The following is a 20560-nucleotide window of genomic DNA, read 5'->3' as shown; positions in this document are numbered from 1 at the left end:
TAGAATGAAACAGTGACTTTACCTGAAAAATTTGACTGTCTTGAGAGAACTTTCCATAGTGTGGGGAATAAACATAATTGAAGTGAAAGGACTTTGTTTACTTGGTTTTTGTTAGTCTTTTGTTACAAGACTCTATGTAACCAGTCTCGTTACATACAGGAGCTTAAACACTTGATTAGAGTTGACTTTTAGACTAGTTTCCTAGAGTGTAATTGTTTGAATATGTAATTGTATTCCCATGACTCAAAAATCAGAAAATATAAAAAGTTATACAGTGAAATTTTCCTTCCCATCTTTATCTCCCATTCCTTGACTATTTATCATAGACAACCCATATTCTGATTTTAAAGTACTTTTTTGAAAAACCCGTTTCTTGCCCTTACCTTGACAACTGCCACTCTGCAATCAGCACAGTGTTGGAGAGCATCTCTTTACTCCTAAGCTTCTTTTAGAATAGTGCCCTTTGCAAAGTTTCAACATGCGGTAAGAGTGGCAGAAGCACTTTGCATGAGTCCTTTACTGTGGATGGAATGGAGTCATTTATTTTGAACAACTCTTGATTTTGACATCCAAAGTAGGAGTAAATTGGCTTGTATGACCTGACTCTGCTACTATTTATGTAGTTAAGTGAGTTTTGTATTTCCAGGCTTTATTGATAGAGGCCTCCTTTGGCTGTGTCAACTTACCTAGATTTGAACCCTTGTTCCATGGCCTGTTGATGGTGCCATAAAGATAGCTCTTTCTATCACTGAGCCTCAAGTTTTTTTTTAATCTATGCAAAGACTGATAGGGCTAATAATTCATATGAGTAAATCAGCATGATAGCAGTGTAACAGATACGCAGAAAGGCTTTTTTCTTTCTACTAATACTACTACAAAACAAATAAGCATTACACGTATCTAGGCAGACTTCAGAAGTATTGCAAGTTGAGTTGCAGACCTCCACAGTAAAGCAGATACCACAGTAAAGGAAGTCACATGAGTTTTTTGGTTTCCCAGTACATATAAAAGTTATATTTACCCTCTACTATAGTCTTTTAAGTATGCAATAGCAGTATGTCTGCAAAAACAATGTACATACCTTAATTGAAAAACACTTCTGTATTGCTCATCCTGTTCGTGAGGCCAGTTGTCTTCTGTTCATACTGTTTGCACTGTTTGCTGAACCCAGGGTAGGCAAGGCAAAAGCTACAAGGCTGGAAGGAGATTTGAGGCGCCATAAGAAGTGCAGACACGTTTATTCTCTCCTGGCTGGAACAGCAGCCATAACACAACCTCTTTCCTGGCTGATGCGGCAGCCATAGCAGCAGCCACAACATAACCATAACATAGCCATAAGAGAACCATAACATAACCTCATATAACATAATCATGATGTCATTCCAGTGTAGCCTCAGTGCTGCATCAGCCAGGGCTTTCATGGTGAAACTCATACAGGCATGCCACACAACGTAGCCCGTGACCAAGGGAACACCTCATGTGCAGGGCTAAAAGTGATCTCAGCTATTACATAATCATTATTTACAAAACGCAGGGCAAGAGTAAGAGGCCTTGGGGCGAGAGAGCCTGACCATGCCATCCTGGCTAATTTGCTCTTTCCCTACAGCTTTATTACTGAAAAAAAAGCTAACCATCATCTGAACCTTCAGCAAGTTGTAATCTTTTTGCTGGTGGAGTGTCTTGCCTTGATTTTGATGACTGCTAACTTATCAGGGTGGTGGTTGATTCCTGGAGTTGGGGGCAGCTGTGGAGTTTCTTAAGATAAAACCACAATGGAATTTGCCACATTGATTGATAGCATTTTACCCACAGTAGAACTTCTTTCAAAATCAGTCAGTCCCCTCAAATACTGCTGCTGCTACTTTATCAACTGAGTTTATGTAATATTCTAAATCCTTTGTTGTCATTTCAACAATGTTCACAGCATCTGGACTGGGAGTAGGTTCCATCTCAGGAAACCACATTTTGTGGGTGTGGAGAAAAGGGAACGCTCTTACACTGTTGGTGGGAATGCAAACTAGTACAGCCACTTTGGAGAACAGTGTGGAGATTCCTTTAAAAACTGGAGTAGAACTGCCAGATGACCCAGCAATCCCACCACTGGGCATACACACTGAGGAAACCAGAATTGAAAGAGACACGTGTACCCCAGTGTTCATTGCAGCACTGTTTATAATAGCCAGGACATGGAAGCAACCTAGATATCTGTCAGCAGATGAATGGATAAGAAAGCTGTGGTACATACACACAATGGAGTATTACTCAGCCATTAAAAAGAATACATTTGAATCAGTTCTAGTGAGGTGGCTGAAACTGGAGCCTATTATACAGAGTGAAGTAAGCCAGAAAGAAAAACATCAATACAGTATACTAATGCATATATATGGAATTTAGAAAGATGGTAACGATAACCCTGTATGCGAGACAGCAAAAGAGACACAAATGTATACAACAGTCTTTTGGACTCTGTGGGAGAGGGCGAAGGTGGGATGATTTGAGTGAATGGCATTGAAACATATATAATATCAAATATGAAACAAATCTCCAGTCCAAGTTCTATGCATGATACAGGATGGTCTGAGCTGATGCACTGGGATGACCCCAGAGGGATGGTATGGGGAGGGACGTGGGAGGGGGGTTCAGGATGGGGAACATGTGTACACCCGTGGCAGATTCATGTTGATGTATGGCAAAACCAATACAATATTGTAATTAGCCTCCAATTAAAATAAATTTATATTTAAAAAAAGAATCAACTCCTCATCTATCAAGTTTCATGATGAAATTATAGCAACTCAGTCCCATTTTCAGGTTTCACTTCTAGTTCTCCTGTTATGTCCTCCGCATCTGCAGTTACTCACTCCACGATAGTCTTGAACCCCTCAGAGTTATCTGTGAGGGTTAGAATGAACTTCTTCCGAACTCCTCTGAAAGTTTGTATTTTGACCTCTTCCCATGAATCATGAATTGTCTTGGTGGCATCTAGAATAGTTACTCCTTTCCAGAAGGTTTTCAGTTTTCTTTGCCAAGATCCATCAGGAGACTCACTATCTATGGCAGCTATATAGCCTTATAAAATATATTTCTTAAATAAGAAGACTTGAAAGTCAAAATGACTCTTTGATCCACAGGCCACAGAGTGGATGTTGTGTTGTTGTTGTTTAGTCACTCACTCATATCTTGACTCTTTAGTGACCCTATGGACTTTAGCCCACCAGGCTCCTCTGCCCATGGAATTCTCCAGGCAGGAATGCTGGAGGGGGTTGCCTTCCTCAAAGGATCTTCCTGTCCCAAGGATCAAACCTGCGTGTTTTGCTTGGCAGGCACTTTCTTTACCGCTGAGCCACTAGAGAAGCCTAGATGTTGTGTTAGCAGGCATGAAAAGAGCATGAATCTTGTGCATCTCCAAACTGTTTGATATAGAAAACTTAGCTTTCAGCCTGTCTTGTCTTTCGTCATGCCTTCCTCACTACCTAATCATTTCTAGCTTTTGATTTAAAGTGAGAGTCGTGGAACTCATCCTTTCACTTGAACACTTCAAGGCCATTGTAGTGTTATGTTCATGGGCCTAATATCAAATTGTTGTGTCTCAGAGAATAGAAACACTCCCAAGGAGAGGAAGAGAGAGGGAAATGGCCAGTCCATGGAACAGTCAAATCAAACACATTTATGGATTAAATTTGCAGTCTTAGGTGGGTATGCAGTTCATGGTGCTTCCAAATAATTACAGTGGTAGGGGCAGGAGGAGAAGGGGACAACTGAGGATGAGATGGCCGGATGGCATCACGGACTCGATGGACGTGAGTCTGAGTGAACTCTGGGAGATGATGATGGACAGGGAAGCCTGGCATGCTGCGATTCATGGGGTTGCAAAGAGTCAGACACTACTGAGCTGAACTGAACATCAGATCACTGATCACAGATCACCATAACAAATATAATAATGATGGAAAAAATTGAAATATTGCCAGAATTACCAAAATGTGACCCAGAAACCTGAAATGAGCAAATGCTTTTGGAAAAATGGCCCCAGTAGACCTGCTCTATGCCAGGTTGCCACAAGCCTTCAGTTTTTTAGGAACGCTATAACTGCAAAGTGGATAAAGCAATGCACAATAAACCAGGTCTGCCAGTACACCAAAAGCAAATTACTTTGAACTTTAGTGTCCGACAGTTCTTCCAAACCAGGTTACTTTTGTAAACAAATACCTTTCTTTTCTTAATTGCTCCAGAGCTCACCAGATCACTGCCAGCAGGGAACACGTTCTTAACTAAAATTTCTAAGTGACTAACTTTCAGTTCAGTTCAGTTCAGTCAGTCAGTCGTGTCCGACTCTTTGCAACCCCATGAATTGCAGCACACCAGGCCTCCCTGTCCATCACCAACTCCCGGAGTTCACTCAGACTTGTGTCCATCGAGTCAGTGATACCATCCAGCCATCTCATCCTCTGTCGTCCCCTTCTCCTCCTGCCCCCAATCCCTCCCAACATCAGAGTCTTTTCCAATGAGTCAACTCTTCACATGAGGTGGCCAGAGTACTGGAGTTTCAGCTTTAGCATCATGCCTTCCAAAGAAATCCCAGGGCTGATCTCCTTCAGAATGGACTAACTTCACTTCACCCTAAATATTACATGTCTTGTTTACACAGTCTGATACTAAAGATCACACGCTTCTCTGTAATACCTTTCAGGGTGGTCAGAAAGTCTCCCAGCTCCTTAGGCTTCTGTGTCATAGGCATGAAACAAATGAAAGGACTCTTAAGATTTCCTTCCTGCCTGCCTGGAAATGAAAGACAGAGAACCTTCAAAATGTTTCACCAAATACAGCAGACTCTGTTTAAAATGAGCAGATTCCACAGGGAAATTGCCAGGTTAAGGGGAAAAAAGTAGTTAGAAGGAGCAATTCAAAGTGATAAGCTAGTTCTCATACCTTCACTTTCAGAAAACACTTATCAGATACTCGAACTTAGAGCCACACAGGAATTTTAATGGTCACATAGGAAAAGAAAGATCAGATCTTGGGTCGGTAAAGGGAAGGAATTAGAACTGAGATCCCTGCCTGTGGCTTGGCTCCTGAAGTCTGTATAATCAGTGAAATGAGAATGCTTAACGGAAAAATCTATCCAACAACAAAGGGGGATGTCAGGATAGTCTGCCTTGACCTTGTTTATGAGGTGATGGGGGAGAGGAAAGAGAAGTTTCCTTTGAGAATTTGTAGCCACAGTCTTACCCATATATGAGTTGGGAATTCAAATATATACCACCTATGTAGTCCTAGAAACCTCAAACCGGAAGTAAAATGGTCTCCCATTACTGGTTTCCCAGGCTGCTTGGCAGATTTATAGATACCTTTTTAGTGGAAAAACTTTCAATCTAAAACCCTCAAAATTCCCACAGGTATAGAGCAGCAGTTATTAGTGTACGGTGAAAAATTAAACAACGCTTGAGGAAACAAGTCAGCAGAAATAAAGACAGAATTTCACTCCTTGAACTTTATTATTTATATACAGAATAAATAATTTTGTTTGATGTGGTTAGGAAAATAAGAATAAATTCATAACATAGTAAAGAAGGAGACTAGTAATTGTGTAGAATTTAAAAAAATAGAAGCTTTGGAAATGAAAAATCGAGCTGGTGAAATAAAAAAGTGCATAACATGAATAGTGAGCGATTAGACATACAGCAGTCCAATGAACTATAAAACTGAGCAGCAGAAATTGGACAGGATGTGGTACAGAAAAACAAGATGATATAAAAACATTCAAGAGCCACAGGGAATACAGTAATAAGATCTAACACTTATAATCAGATTTCCAGAAGGAAGTAGTAGTGAGAATGAGAAAGAGGCATCTGAATGGCTGAGAACTTTCCAGAACTGATAAATCACAAATGTCAGAGATAGCAAATTCACCAAATCCTGATCAAGATAAATAAAAAGAAATCTACACATATTCTCTTTGTAGTCAGCTTGAAGAACACCAAGACAATGAGAAGATATGAAAAACAGCCAGAGAGACACAGAGTCACTGAGAAACCGGTATATTGACAGCTAATTTACTCATGTAATTTACAAGCTGTTATCGCTAATTTATTAGAATATCAGTAGAAGACAGAAGCCAATAGAACATTACCTTGGATGTTCTGAGAGAAAATATGACAACATAAACTTATTTAGTAACAAGGTTGAAATAAAATTAGTTGGATGGGGAAAGAGGTGGGAGAGGAGTTCAGGATGGGGAACACATGGACACCCATGGCTGATTCGTGTCAATGTATGGCAAAATCACTATAATATTGTAAAATAATTAGCCTCCAATTAAAATAAATTAATTTAAAATAAAAAAGACTAACGAAAGCAAATTTATGAAACTAAAATCAGCAGGGTGGAGGAAACTGAGGATTTGACTGAATCTTAATGGTAAAGAACTAAACTGTCATGAGTATTCCTTCTTCTCACCACCTGGTTCAGCAAAGTGCAAACGTATTTCTCACCCAGAATGAGACATGGACTCTGAAATACTGTGCATTCATGAATTAAATGTTCCCTTTTTCACACTGTCTGTAGCCCTGAATGATTCCTGAGGCTGCATGATCTGTAGAAAGAACACAGGTTTCATATAGACAACCACGGCTTTGGATCTCATCTCTGCCTCAGATTACACTCATACGCTTTTGTGATCTTCAGCATCAGTTAACAGACATGAGTTTGTTTGTTTGTTTTTTTCCTTCAGCAGTAAAATGGGGTTTAAGAATGAAACATCCTAGAGTCATTGTGAAGATTAAATAATGTTTGCTAACCACTCGACGCATTAGAAGCAACAGTTGGCAGGGACAGTAGAAGTGGGTGTTGCTATTAGTGGCTGCCTTTGCCCCTCTGTTCCTGTGATGCTCAGGCTGCTTATGTTTTCTGTTCCCTTTTTGTACCCTTGTAATTATCAGCATGTATTGATGTGTCTTACCATGGCTCTGTTTCTGGGAAAAATCAAGTATTATCATCATTATTGACAGGGCATGTGAGAGCATGGTTGTGAATCTCTGTTTCAGTATAAAGCATTTGGGGATTACGAATGTTTTGCTGGGGTATGGCCAGTAACAGGTAGTGATATAAGGCAGCTTGCAAGGTATTAGGGAGCAAAGACAGGGATTCTGCAGGAACGTGTTGATTGCAAGTAAATGGATCAGGTTTTTTTTTTGTTTTTTTTTTTTTTAACAGTAGAGACTAAGATCTAACCAGTTACAGTTTGACTTGCAGGCTAACAAGAGGAGTGAATCATGTAAAAGGGACAGAGTAACTGAAGAGAAGGGTTTAATATGTCAGAAATAAAGAATATTCTTTATTTTAAAGAATTTATTCATTAAAGTGAAGTATTTTTTAAGAGTATTTCATATGCCTTTTATCTATAGGCAGGGTTGATCATTGCAGTCTACTGGCCTGAGACTTAGGGATAGAACTGTTAGATGGGGTAGCAGTGTCATTGTCCAAACTGGGATGGATTTGAGAAAGCATGAGGCTTCTATTAGTAGTTACACTAGTTCAAGAGAGGGCAGGCAGTAAACGGTGACTCTCTGTGGCAAACTCAAGCATGTATTCACATGCTCTAATCTGCAATTAGAACTTCTAGATGAAATGGAAACAGAGATGAAATGGGAATAGAGGATGAAAACAGAGACAGAAGGCAGTAGATGGAGACTTGCTAACATGAGGATTTACAAGGGGTTGGGAGGGATGATGGATATACTGAAGAGAAATTTTGTACATGGACTTCTTCCCATATGAGATCCCCGACACCATGTTTTAGGTGGGGTGACTGCCAGACCCCAGTGCAGGGAGGATCCAGAAGTAGCATTTCATAGGCATCCCCACAGCTGAGCAGATTTGAGAGGACAGTTTTTCATTTATCACCTGACTTCTAATGGGGAAGTGATGTCTGAAAAGAACACAGAAGAGCTAACTGTCAGAATATAAAACAGGTAATGCTAGTGAGCCCTTACCAAGCCAAAAATCAATGTGCTTTTTATAATCCTTTGTTTAAAAAGGATTGTAGTTTGTTTCATGCTTTAGAAAGATATCAATAACGAATGAAAGGAGAAACTTTGCTTGAAAAGGTGAGCTTCAGTCACTGCTGATTTATTTATGTGGAACACTTCATTCTCTGGCAAAGATGAGAAATGTTCTTACTTTTTGCCCTTTTTTTAATCCTTTGCTGTCTCTATTATAGCCACTGGCTACATGTGGCTGGCTAGTGAGCATGGGAATTCTCTCCATATTGAAATGTGCTAGAAGCCTAAGTGCTACATTTTAAGAATTAGGATGAAAAATTATAAAATATCTCATAACTTTACATTGATTACATTGTCATGTGGAAATGATAATATTCTGAATATGTTGTATTAAGTAAAAATATATTATTAAAGTTAATTTGACCTGTTCTTTTTGTACTTTGTTAATGTGGTTATGTGGTATGGATATGAGACTTGGACTGTAAAGAAAGCTGAGTGCTGAAGAATTGATGTTTTTGAACTATGGTGTTGGAAAAGACTCTTGAGAGTCCCTTGGACTGCAAGGAGATCTAACCAGTCCATCCTAAAGATGATCAGTCCTGGGTGTTCATTGGAAAGACTGATGTTGATGCTGAAACTCCAATACTTTGGCCACCTGATGCAAAGAACTGACTCATTGGAAAAGACCCTGATGCTGGGAAAGATTGAAGGTGGGAGGAGAAGGGGACGACAGAGGATGAGATGGTTGGATGGCATCACCAACTCAGCGGACATGAGTTTGAGCAAACTCTGGGAGTTGGTGATGGACAGGGAGGTCAGGAGTGCCGCGATTCACGGGGTCGCAAAGAGTCAGACACAACTGAGCAACTGAACTGAACTGAAAGTGGTTTTTAGAACATTTTAAATTATACTTGTGACTTGTATTATATTTCTTCTGGACAGCACTGTTCCAGACCTAAACGTACTTTTAAAATTTTAATTTTGGTGGCGGGGCGGGGGCTCACTGCTTGGTTTATGGGATCTTACTTCCCAGACCAGGGATTGCACCCAGCCCAGGTGGTGAAAGCACTGAGTCCTAACCACTGGACAACCAGGGAATTCCCTTTATTTCTTGATTTTCAATAATTCTTTATTGAAAAAAAATGACAAAACCCCAGCTGAAATCATTTTTTTAAAATAGTCACATTTTCTTTATATATATGTGTATATATGTGAATGTATATTCAGTTAAAGAATATGTATTCTTTAATTGCAATATAGTTGATTTACAGTGTGTTGATTTCTGCTGCACAGAAAAGTGAATCACTTACATATTTATATAGATATAGATATATATACACACACACAATCTGTTTTTGAAATTCTTTTCTATTATGGTTTTTCATAGGATATTGAATATGGTTCTCTGTGCCATACAGTAGGACCTTGTTGTTTATCCATCCTATATGTAATAGCTTATATCTGCTAACCTCAAACTTCCACTCCATCCCTTCCTTACTTCCCCTTCCTCTTGGCAAACGTAAGTCTGTTCTTTACGTCTGTGAGTCTGTTTCTGTTTTGTGGATAGGTTCATTTGTGTCAAATTTCAGACTCCACATAGAAGTGAGATCATGTAGTATTTGTCTTTCTCTTTCTGGCTTACTTCACTTAGTATGATAAGTGTATCCATGTTGCTACACATGGCATTGTTTTGTTCTTTTTCGGGCTGAATAGTGTTCCATTGTATGTACAACATCTTTTTTGTCCATTCATCTAAATGTTGATGAACAATTTAGAGAGTTTTTGTATCTTGGCTAATGTGACTCTTGTTGCTAGCTTTGTCTGTATCTTATTTAATTAGAGTTTTCTCTAGATACACACTCAGGAATGGGATTGCTGGTTATCGTCCATTCACTCAGCCATGTCCCACTCTGTGCGACCCCAGCATGGACTGCAGCATGCTAGGCTTCCCTGTCCTTCACTCTCTCATGGAGTTTGCTCAGGCTTATGTCCATTGAGTCAGTGATGCCATCCAACCATCTCATTCTGTGTCACAACCTTCTCCTCCTGCCTTCAGTCTTTGCCACAGCATCAGGGTCTTTTTTAATGAGTCAGCTTTTCACATCAGTTGGCCAGAGTTTTGGAGCTTCGGCTTCAGCATCAGTCCTTTCAATGAATATTCATGGCTGATTTCCTTTAGATGGACTGGTTTGATCTCCTTGCTGTCCAAGGGACTCTCAGGAGTCTTCTCCATCATATGGTACCATTAGGTACCATACACTATGGTACCATAGCACCAGCATATGGTAATACTGTTTTTAGGTTTTTGAGGAACCCCTGTACTGTTTTCCATACTAGTGACTGTACCAATTTATACACCCACCAACAGTGTAGGAGGTTCCCTTTTCTCCACTTCCTTTCCAGCATTTATTTGTAATGATGGTCATTCTGTAAAACAGTCACATTTTCTAATGGCATAGCTCATGTCAGAAATGTGCATGTGTGTGTGTGCACACACACACTTGTGCTTGCTCAGTCTTGTCTGACTCTTTGTGAAACATAAGCTGTATCCCACCAGGCTCCTCTGTCCTTGAAATTGTTCAAGCAAGAATATTGGAGTGGGTTGCCATTTCCTTCTCCAGGGAATCTTCCCAACCTAGGGATCGAACCCAGATCTCTTGTATCTCCTGTATTGGCAGACAGATTCTTTACCACTAGCACCACTTGGGTGTTTCTTCTTAATTTCTCATAGGTTTATCATGATTTCTAATATTAATGCTTTATGTTTTGACTTTTCATGTTTGTTTTCTCAAGCAGCTACTGACTATAAAGCACTTAGAGCCATAGACCAGGAGAATACTTTCAAGGTGAAAGAGGGATTCTGTTCTAACAACCTCAGTTTAAAGGTTCAGATACTGAAGCTTGTAGGTAAATATACCTTCCTTAACTAATAATAGTTATTTAATTGGAAAAGTTCATCCTTGAAAGAAATCCTGGATACTTCTTTTTGTAAGGTAGCCATCACCTCATTAAAGTTATCCTCTTTTGAATAATTTATTTTCCTTTGGTATACACCAGTGGTTCTTGGATTGATTTCTCTCCCTGCCAGACTGGTGGCTCATATGGTGAAGCATCTGTCTACAATGTGGGAGACCTGGGTTCAATCCCTGGGTCAGGAAGATTCCCTGGAGAAGGAAATGGCAATCCACTCTAGTGCTCTTGCCTAGAAAATCCCGTGGATGGAGGAGCCTGGTGTCCATGGGGTCGCAAATAGTTGGACACAACTGAGCGACTTCACTTCAGAGACACTAGAGGCTTCCCAGGTGACTCAATGGTAAAGAATCTGCCTGCCAATCCCGGAGCCACAAGAGATGTTGGTTCGCTCTTTGGATTGGGAAGAGCCCCTGGAGGAGGAAATGGCAACCCACTCCAGTATTCTTGCCTGGAAAAATCCATGGTCAGAGGAGCCTGGCAGGCTATAATCCATGTTTACTCAAAGAGTTGGACATGACAGAGTGAGTTTCACTTTCCAGAAAGCAGAGGCTCTTAGCAGAGTAATGCACTCTAACCAATGTTATAAGAAGATGCAAATTTTCTTGGCCATGGAGCCAACCAAATAGTAGAATTAGTTAACAAGACAGAATGTTAAGTTTTTTGTTAAAGAGGAAAGTATCTCGTGCCTAAAATGACTCAGATGTGACTATGCTTCATAATAAAGAATACTCTCTTTTTATTTCTGTGACTCAGTTTTCCAAAAGAATTGCAAAGATAAGACTTGTAGAGCTTTAAAGGTTTTTTGGATCATTTAAGTAGGTATTCTCTTCTTGCTGGTACTTCTTATATTAAAGAAAAAAAAAAGCTCAGAAAAAAGCAGTTAATTTAGCAGGATCTGACAGATTCAAATCAATTCACATCACATGGGAAATAATCATAGGAGATGATTTTTTTTTTCCCTCTAGAAACAAATTACTTGGAAGAAATGTTTAAAATCTGTGAGTCTCTTAGATAAAAGCAAATTATTTTACATGATCAATGAGATTCATCGAACTGCCAAATATGTTGTGCACTGAAAATAGACTTAATTTACTTTTATTATGGTGAGTTTGTTATTTGTTCTAAGATAAAACCAATGATCGCAAGTACAGTAGCAAAGACAGGTAAAATTGGATGGAGGTCAGTTGCCAAGCCAGACCATCAGTGATCCCTTGCAAACTAATGACTAGATTTTTATCTAGAGGTTGAGAAACAAAACTCATTTTGAGACATAATTTAAATGGTTTGTAGGCCTTGTGTCTTTTGAGAAAGTATTAACTCTCTCAATGGCATATTAAGAAAAATGATGTTCAGTTCAGGGGATATAAAGTTTAACCTCAGCTTTACTGCTGAAGAGCCATGGGTTTCATTCAAGTCCTGACCTCTATTTTCAACCTTCACTGAGGAAAATGGATGATAATTTGGTGTGTGTTGTTAAGAGCCCTTTCAGCTCTGAACTTATTTCAGTAAAATGGGGAAAATAAAAGAATGGTTATTTGACCTCCTTAATCATAGTTATTTTATGACGTGAGTGACAAGTGGTACTAATTTTATGAGGTCTCTGGTTGATTGAAAATTAAAATATAAAAAAATTTGAAAGCTTGGATGTACATATTTTGGTTTCTTTTTCTACAAAACGAGGTGATGTCATGTTAAGTAATGTCTGTCAATTCAGTTTACTTGAATATTTTGTGTTAGCTTGGCATTCTTTTTTTTTTTTTTTCTTTTTAAGAGAACTCTGGCAACTTGCTGAGGGTTTTATTTTGACATATGGTTATAAAACTTGTGGTGATCAAGGTATAATATAGATTTGTGAGCTGGTTGCCGTCCTGAAAGAAAACACCCATTAAACTTTTTCTGGCTCGTAACCCTAATGATTGATTGTATTGATATACAAGTGAAAATCTTAACATATTTCAGCACTTGGCCATTTAAATTTGAATAATCATTTTAAGTGCTCACCTAGTTAAGAGAGAAAGGTAGTAAGGTGTCTTTCTTTGGGTTAATAAGTATGTTTCTGATATAAAGTGTAATCTAATAAATTTTGGATAGTTTTGACTAATTTAGATAATGACAACCTGGAGAAAACTCAGGTCTTTATGTGCATTCTAAAGAAATTCACCAAGATATTGGGGTGGGGGGGAATCCAGAAAAGGAGGGGAAAGCCCAGTGAATTCTGAGACAAACATCTGCAGAAATGACTTCGCAGTCTTCAGAGATGAAATGACTTACTTAAAAGATAGGCCATCTGTTTATCAGCCTTATTTCTCTCCTCAGGGCTTTTCTTGAAGAAAGCCCTTTTAGAAGAGGGCTGTTATCCTTATGTCAATAATAGAAACTGATCTTCTCTGATGTTACACTTTTCTTAACTAACTTTTTTATTTTCCTAAACTGCTGTACAGACTATCATGAGGAAAAGAAAGTCTTAAATGGTAAGTCGTATACATTTATAGTAAAAAACTGAATCATATTCACATGATTGTATACAAAATGTCTTACAGAATTATTTGGGATATTTAGATATTTTTATGCAAATGATGTGTTTACTTGCTAAGCTTAGAGGATTTGACAGGACTGTGTAGATCCCTTATTGAAGCTATGACTCTTTCTATAGCCCTTTCTGTGGCATCTCTGAACTTGTGTTCATCTGTCCTCAGCTTGAAGACAGTAAGTCCCCTATATATGAACAAGTTCTGTTCCAAGAGTGTCTTCATAAGTCCAATTTGTTCATAAGTCCAACAAAGTTAGCCTAGGTACTCAACTAACACAATAGGCTATATAGTAGTGTATAACAGGTTTATAATACTTTTCACACAACTAATAAATTTTAAAAAACAAAAAAGAAAACATTTTTAGTCTTATAGTACTTTGACAAGTACAACAATACCAGCTGCATCACTGCTGCCTTTGCACTTGCTTCCAAGTATCCTGGGCTTGAAATAAAGATACTGTACTAGTATACTCTGTACCTGGCTTCCCAAGTGGCACTAGTGGTAAAGAACCCAGCTGCCAGTGCAGAAGGCAAAGGAGATACAGGTTCAGTCCCTTGGTGGGGAAGATCCCTTGGAGGAGGGCATGGCAACTTACTCCAGTATTCTTGCCTGGAGAATCTCATGGACAGAGGAGGCTGGAAAGCTAAAGTCCATGGGGTCTCAGAGAGTTGGATGACAACTGAAGCAACTTAGCACACATGTACTCTATACAGAACTGTACAGTGCAGTACACAGAAGCACAACCACTTGTAGAGGATGCATGCATGTGACAGTGTACACTATACACATGAACTGACTTACATGATTTGACATGTGAATGCACGTTTGCATCTTCGAAAGTTCAAGACTTCAAGGTTCTTATGTAGGGGACTTAACGATACTTGGATTGACTCGGAGTTCCCCCCTCCGATGCCAGGCTGAGGGCGCCTCTCCCTCAGGCACAGGGCTCTCCTCCAGTGTCTACTGCAGATACTGAGTAGCCTATTAATCCCCTCTTCTCTGGGCTCGGCAGCTCTCCTCAGCCATTCGCTATGATTTGGAATCATGACTGACACTACCCCTAACCCCCTCAAAAATTTTGGTGTGAGACTTTCAAAACAGCATGGGGCTACTCTGACTGAACTGTAATACTAGTATATGTTTTAAAATGCATTTTTTCCTTCCTATTTTGGACAAGAAAGTTGTAGAAATTCAGCTAGCAAGCTAGATTGCCAGATGAATTTCCTCTTCTTTTTCAAGTAGAGGAGATAGTCTTCTATAGACTAATATATGCAGTTTGTGATGTGCCACCTGCAGTTGTTTGTCTGACAGGATCACCGCATTAAAGGAAGGACTGTTCTTGGGTTTCAGCTGATACTTTATTCTTCCATGATACTAGGCAAACAGCCTTTCCTTAAAGGCTAATTACTGCTTGGCTACTTCCTTTCCCGCCACATTGCTTTCCTTTGGGTGCATGGCACTTAACATGTCAGTTAACAGTGGCCTTAAAAATGTGATATTACATTGTCCAGTGGTCTGGCCAGCACAGTTACCTCTTTTATATGAATATGTATGCCTCAAATATTTGGCTTATATAAGTGTTTATGGTTAAGTCAGCGTATTTACAGACGTCATCTGCCTGCCTTCTGTGTCATTATTTAAACGTCATTTAAAACACTGAAGCCAGCATTCCTCTAGAGACCCAGTCTCTTCAAATTGACGTAAGTTCATCAATTCGCTTGTGTTTTAACAGAAGATACTCTGGATAAGAAGAGTCTTGAAAACCTCTAAACTACCGCCTCTCCTAGGTGCCTCCCAACACTGACTCTATAATTACCATGACTCCTAATTGAGAATTCTAAGACTCTCCAAAGCCTAATTTTTTTTTTTCCTGCACAAAGAGTACACTCCTATTGTAGAAGAAAAATAGTTAATGTTTACAGAACCTCTGAAGCTCTTCCCTGTTCTCAGAGTTTTCAAAAACAATTCAAAAACCAGAGCCTTGGTGGCCATTTAAAATGTGATGTTGAGACACACCCACAAGAAAGTCTAAAATGAAAAAGACAGAATACCACGTGTCAGCAAGGTAGTGGAGCAACCAGACATCCATACCCTCATGGTAAAAACTGTAAGTTGGTATGACCTTTTTGGAAAACTGTTTAGCAGTGTTTACTAAAGCTACACATACTCATGTCCTGTATACCTACTAGATATGTAGATGGATGTTCTTTAAGAATGAGTGTGTACATGTACCAAGAATATTAATAACAGCACTATAGATAATCGCCAAAAACTGCCAAAATATCCGTCAACAGTAGAATGAATAGATTCTAGTATATGGTATATTCAGAGAGTATAATAATACTCAGTAGTAAAACAGAACAAACGACTAATGCATTCAGCAGCATGGATAACATCTCAGAAAGCTCCAGACCTGACTCATTGCTTACTATTAATCATGCTAATTTGACATTAAGTGTAATGTCTATGGAACTGTCCCAAAAACCCAGACCAAAAGAAAGCATGTTTTATGATTCCACTTTTTCACAAAGGCCAAATGCAGGCAAAAACTAATTGTGATGTTAAAAGTCAGAATAGTGATTATCTTGGGGGAGAGGTGGTAAATGGAAGGGCACAAGGAGGGTGATGGTTACAAGGGTATGTTTTACAGATGAAAATTCATTGAGTAGTATATTTATGACTTGTCTCCTTTTATAATATTTCAATAAGAAGTTTACTGGAGAGATGGGGTGCAAAAAAGAAAAATGCTACGTAGATGAACTGAAGCTATTTTGTTTATTTTTCTTTGTGAAGGCATGCTTCCTCAGAGCCAAGTGACAGATACACTTGCCAAAGAAAGTCCTAGTTCTCCAAGGTATGCTTTCTAATTTTACTTTCTTTAAAGCTTAATCAGTTCTACACCAAAATAGGCACATTAAAAAAAATGGCTCCAAGTTTGATTTATTGCTTATTATATTAATCATACTTTTTTGATACAAGAACTTCACTGCCTCACTTATCAGGCATTGTTGAAAAATTAGCTGTTCCCTAAATATGAATTTTTAGCATAACTGAAGTATAACCCATTTTAAACACCACAACCCATTTTAAACACCAACTTAAAAAAAGAACTATTTAAAACTATTTTTTTTCTGATTATCACATATGTATTCATGGTAGCAAACTTGGAAACATGAGGAAATACAAAAGAAAGTGGTAAAAGTTGGTCCCATCAACCCTAAATATATACTCTTAATATTTGGTTTATTCCATCCACTTTGTTTTTTGTTTTTTTGTTTTTTTGTTGTTGTTGTTATTGTTTTTAGTTTTTTATTTTTTAAATTTTAAAATCTTTAATTCTTACATGCGTTCCCAAACATGAACCCCCTCCCACCTCCCCTCCCCATAACATCTTTCTGGGTCATCCCCATGCACCAACCCCAAGCATACTGTATCCTGCGTCAGACATAGACTGGCGATTCAATTCTTACATGATAGTATACATGTTAGAATGCCATTCTCCCAAATCATCCCACCCTCTCCCTCTCCCTCAGAGTCCAAAAGTCCGTTATACACATCTGTGTCTTTTTTCCTGTCTTGCATACAGGGTCGTCATTGCCATCTTCCTAAATTCCATATATATGTGTTAGTATACTGTATTGGTGTTTTTCTTTCTGGCTTACTTCACTCTGTATAATCGGCTCGAATTTCATCCATCTCATCAGAACTGATTCAAATGAATTCTTTTTAACGGCTGAGTAATACTCCATTGTGTATATGTACCATAGCTTTCTTATCCATTCATCTGCTGATGGACATCTAGGTTGTTTCCATGTCCTGGCTATTATAAACAGTGCTGCGATGAACATTGGGGTACATGTGTCTCTTTCAATTCTAGTTTCCTCGGTGTGTATGCCCAGAAGTGGGATTGCTGGGTCATAAGATAGTTCTATTTGCAATTTTTAAGGAATCTCCACACTGTTCTCCATAGTGGCTGTACTAGCCTGCATTCCCACCAACAGTGTAGGAGGGTTCCCTTTTCTCCACACCCTCTCCAGCATTTATAGCTTGCAGATTTTTGGATCGCAGACATTCTGACTGGTGTGAAGTGGTACCTCATTGTGGTTTTGATTTGCATTTCTCTAATAATGAGTGATGTTGAGCATCTTTTCATGTGTTTGTTAGCCATTCGTATGTCTTCTTTGGAGAAATGTCTATTTAGTTCTTTGGCCCATTTTTTGACTGGGTCATTTATTTTTCTGGAATTGAGCTGCATAAGTTGCTTGTATATTTTTGAGATTAGTTGTTTGTCAGTTGCTTCATTTGCTATTATTTTCTCCCATCCAGAAGGCTGTCTTTTCACCTTGCTTATATTTTCCTTTGTTGTGCAGAAGCTTTTAATTTTAATTAGATCCCATTTGTTTATTTTTGCTTTTCTTTCCAGAATTCTGGGAGGTGGATCATAGATGATCCTGCTGTGATTTATGTCTGAGAGTGTTTTGCCTATGTTCTCCTTTGGAGTTTTATAGTTTCTGATCTTACATTTAGATCTTTAATCCATTTTGAGTTTATTTTTGTGTGCGGTGTTAGAAAGTGATCTAGTTTCATTCTTTTACAAGTGGTTGACCAGTTTTCCCAGCACCACTTGTTAAAGAGATTGTCTTTACTCCATTGTATATTCTTGCCTCCTTTGTCAAAGATAAGGTGTCCATATGTGTGTGGATTTATCTCTGGGCTTTCTATTTTGTTCCATTGATCTATATGTCTGTCTTTGTGCCAGTACCATACTGTCTTGATGACTGTGGCTTTGTAGTAGAGCCTGAAGTCAGGCAAGTTGATTCCTCCAGTTCCATTCTTCTTTCTCAAGATTGCTTTGGCTATTCGAGGTTTTTTGTATTTCCATACAAATCTTGAAATTATTTGTTCTAGTTCTGTGAAAAATGTGGCTGGTAGCTTGATAGGGATTGCATTGAATTTGTAAATTGCTTTGGGTAGTATCCTCATTTTCACTATATTGATTCTTCCGATCCATGAACATGGTATATTTCTCCATCTATTAGTGTCCTCTTTGATTTCTTTCATCAGTGTTTTATAGTTTTCTATATTTAGGTCTTTAGTTTCTTTAGGTAGATATATTCCTAAGTATTTTATTCTTTTCGTTGCAATGGTGAATGGAATTGTTTCCTTAATTTCTTTTTCTACTTTCTCATTATTCGTGTATAGGAATGCAAGGGATTTCTGTGTGTTGATTTTATATCCTGCAACTTTACTATATTTATTGATGAGCTCTAGTAATTTTCTGGTGGAGTCTTTAGGGTTTTCCATGTAGAGGATCATGTCATCTGCAAACAGTGAGAGTTTTACTTCTTTTCCAATTTGGATTCCTTTTATTTCTTTTTCTGCTCTGATTGCTATGGCCAAAACTTCCAGAACTATGTTGAATAGTAGCGGTGAAAGTGGGCACCCTTGTCTTGTTCCTGACTTTAGGGGAAATGCTTTCAATTTTTCACCATTGAGGATAATGTTTGCTGTGGGTTTGTCATAGATAGCTTTTATTATGTTGAGGTATGTTCCTTCTATTCCTGCTTTCTGCAGAGTTTTTATCATAAATGGATGTTGAATTTTGTCAAAGGCCTTCTCTGCATCTATGGAGATAATCATATGGTTTTTATTTTTCAATTTGTTAATGTGGTGAATTACATTGATTGATTTGCGGATATTGAAGAATCCTTGCATCCCTGGGATAAAGCCCACTTGGTCACGGTGTATGATCTTTTTAATGTGTTGTTGGATTCTGATTGCTAGAATTTTGTTGAGGATTTTTGCATCTATGTTCATCAGTGATATTGGCCTGTAGTTTTCTTTTTTTGTGACATCTTTGTCAGGTTTTGGTATTAGGGTGATGGTGGCCTCATAGAATGAGTTTGGAAGTTTACCTTCCTCTGCAATTTTCTGGAAGAGTTTGAGGAGGATAAGTGTTAGCTCTTCTCGAAATTTTTGGTAGAATTCAGCTGTGAAGCTGTCTGGACCTGGGCTTTTGTTTGCTGGAAGATTTCTGATTGCAGTTTCAATTTCTGTGCTTGTGATGGGTCTGTGAAGATTTTCTATTTCTTCCTGGTTCAGTTTTGGAAAATTGTACTTTTCTAAGAATTTGTCCATTTCTTCCACGTTGTCCATTTTATTGGCATACAACTGCTGATAGTAGTCTCTTATGATCCTTTGTATTTCTGTGTTGTCTGTTGTGATCTCTCCATTTTCATTTCTAATTTTACTGATTTGATTTTTCTCTCTTTGCTTCTTGATGACTCTGGCTAATGGTTTGTCAATTTTATTTATCCTTTCAAAGAACCAGCTTTTGGCTTTGTTGATTTTTGCTATGGTCTCTTTTGTTTCTTTTGCATTTATTTCTGCCCTAATTTTTAAGATTTCTTTCCTTCTACTAACTCTGGGGTTCTCCATTCTTCCTTTTCTAGTTGCTTTAGGTGTAGAGTTAGGTTGTTTATTTGACTTTTTCTTGTTTCTTGAGGTATGCCTGTATTGCTATGAACTTTCCTCTTAGCACTGCTTTTATAGTGTCCCACAGGTTTTGGGGTTGTTGTGTTTTCATTTTCATTTAGTTTCTATGCAGATTTTGATTTCTTTTTGATTTCTTCTGTGATTTGTTGGTTATTCAGAAGTGTGTTATTCAACCTCCATATGTTGGAATTTTTAATAGTTTTTCTCCTGTAATTGAGATCTGATCTTAATGCATTATGGTCAGAAAAGATGCTTGGAATGATTTCGATTTTTTTGAATTTATCAAGGTTAGATTTATGGCCCAGGATGTGATCTATCCTGGAGAAGGTTCCATGAGCACTTGAAAAAAAGGTGAAATTCATTGTTTTGGGGTGAAATGTCCTATAGATATCAATTAGGTCTAACTGATCTAATGTATCATTTAAAGTTTGCGTTTCTTTGTTAATTTTCTGTTTAGTTGATCTGTCCATAGGTGTGAGTGGGGTATTAAAGTCTCCCACTATTATTGTGTTATTGTTGATTTCCCCTTTCATACTTGTTAGCATTTGTCTTACATATTGC

At 38.3% G+C, this 20560-nt stretch overlaps 1 protein-coding gene across 3 annotated transcripts in view; it reads left to right on the top strand.

Annotated features, from left to right (window-relative positions):
- LOC101117851 (cytochrome b5 reductase 4) overlaps positions 1-20560 on the top strand; it is a 118798-nt gene that overhangs the window by 42002 nt on the left and 56236 nt on the right. The window contains exons 5-6 of one of the 3 annotated variants that reach the window (XM_027972451.2): positions 13415-13444; positions 16298-16358. The exons of 1 other annotated variant lie outside the window; for it this stretch is intronic. In XM_027972451.2, the coding sequence (XP_027828252.1) occupies positions 13415-13444; positions 16298-16358 (91 nt within the window). The remainder of the gene's footprint in view (positions 1-13414; positions 13445-16297; positions 16359-20560) is intronic. One more of the 3 variants, XM_042253438.1, reaches the window with a different exon arrangement.

The sequence above is a fragment of the Ovis aries genome, chromosome 8 (assembly GCF_016772045.2).
Source record: "Ovis aries strain OAR_USU_Benz2616 breed Rambouillet chromosome 8, ARS-UI_Ramb_v3.0, whole genome shotgun sequence".
Lineage (NCBI taxonomy): Eukaryota > Metazoa > Chordata > Mammalia > Artiodactyla > Bovidae > Ovis > Ovis aries.
Note: the sequence above shows the minus strand (reverse complement) of the source record. Positions and strands in the feature narration are given on the sequence as shown.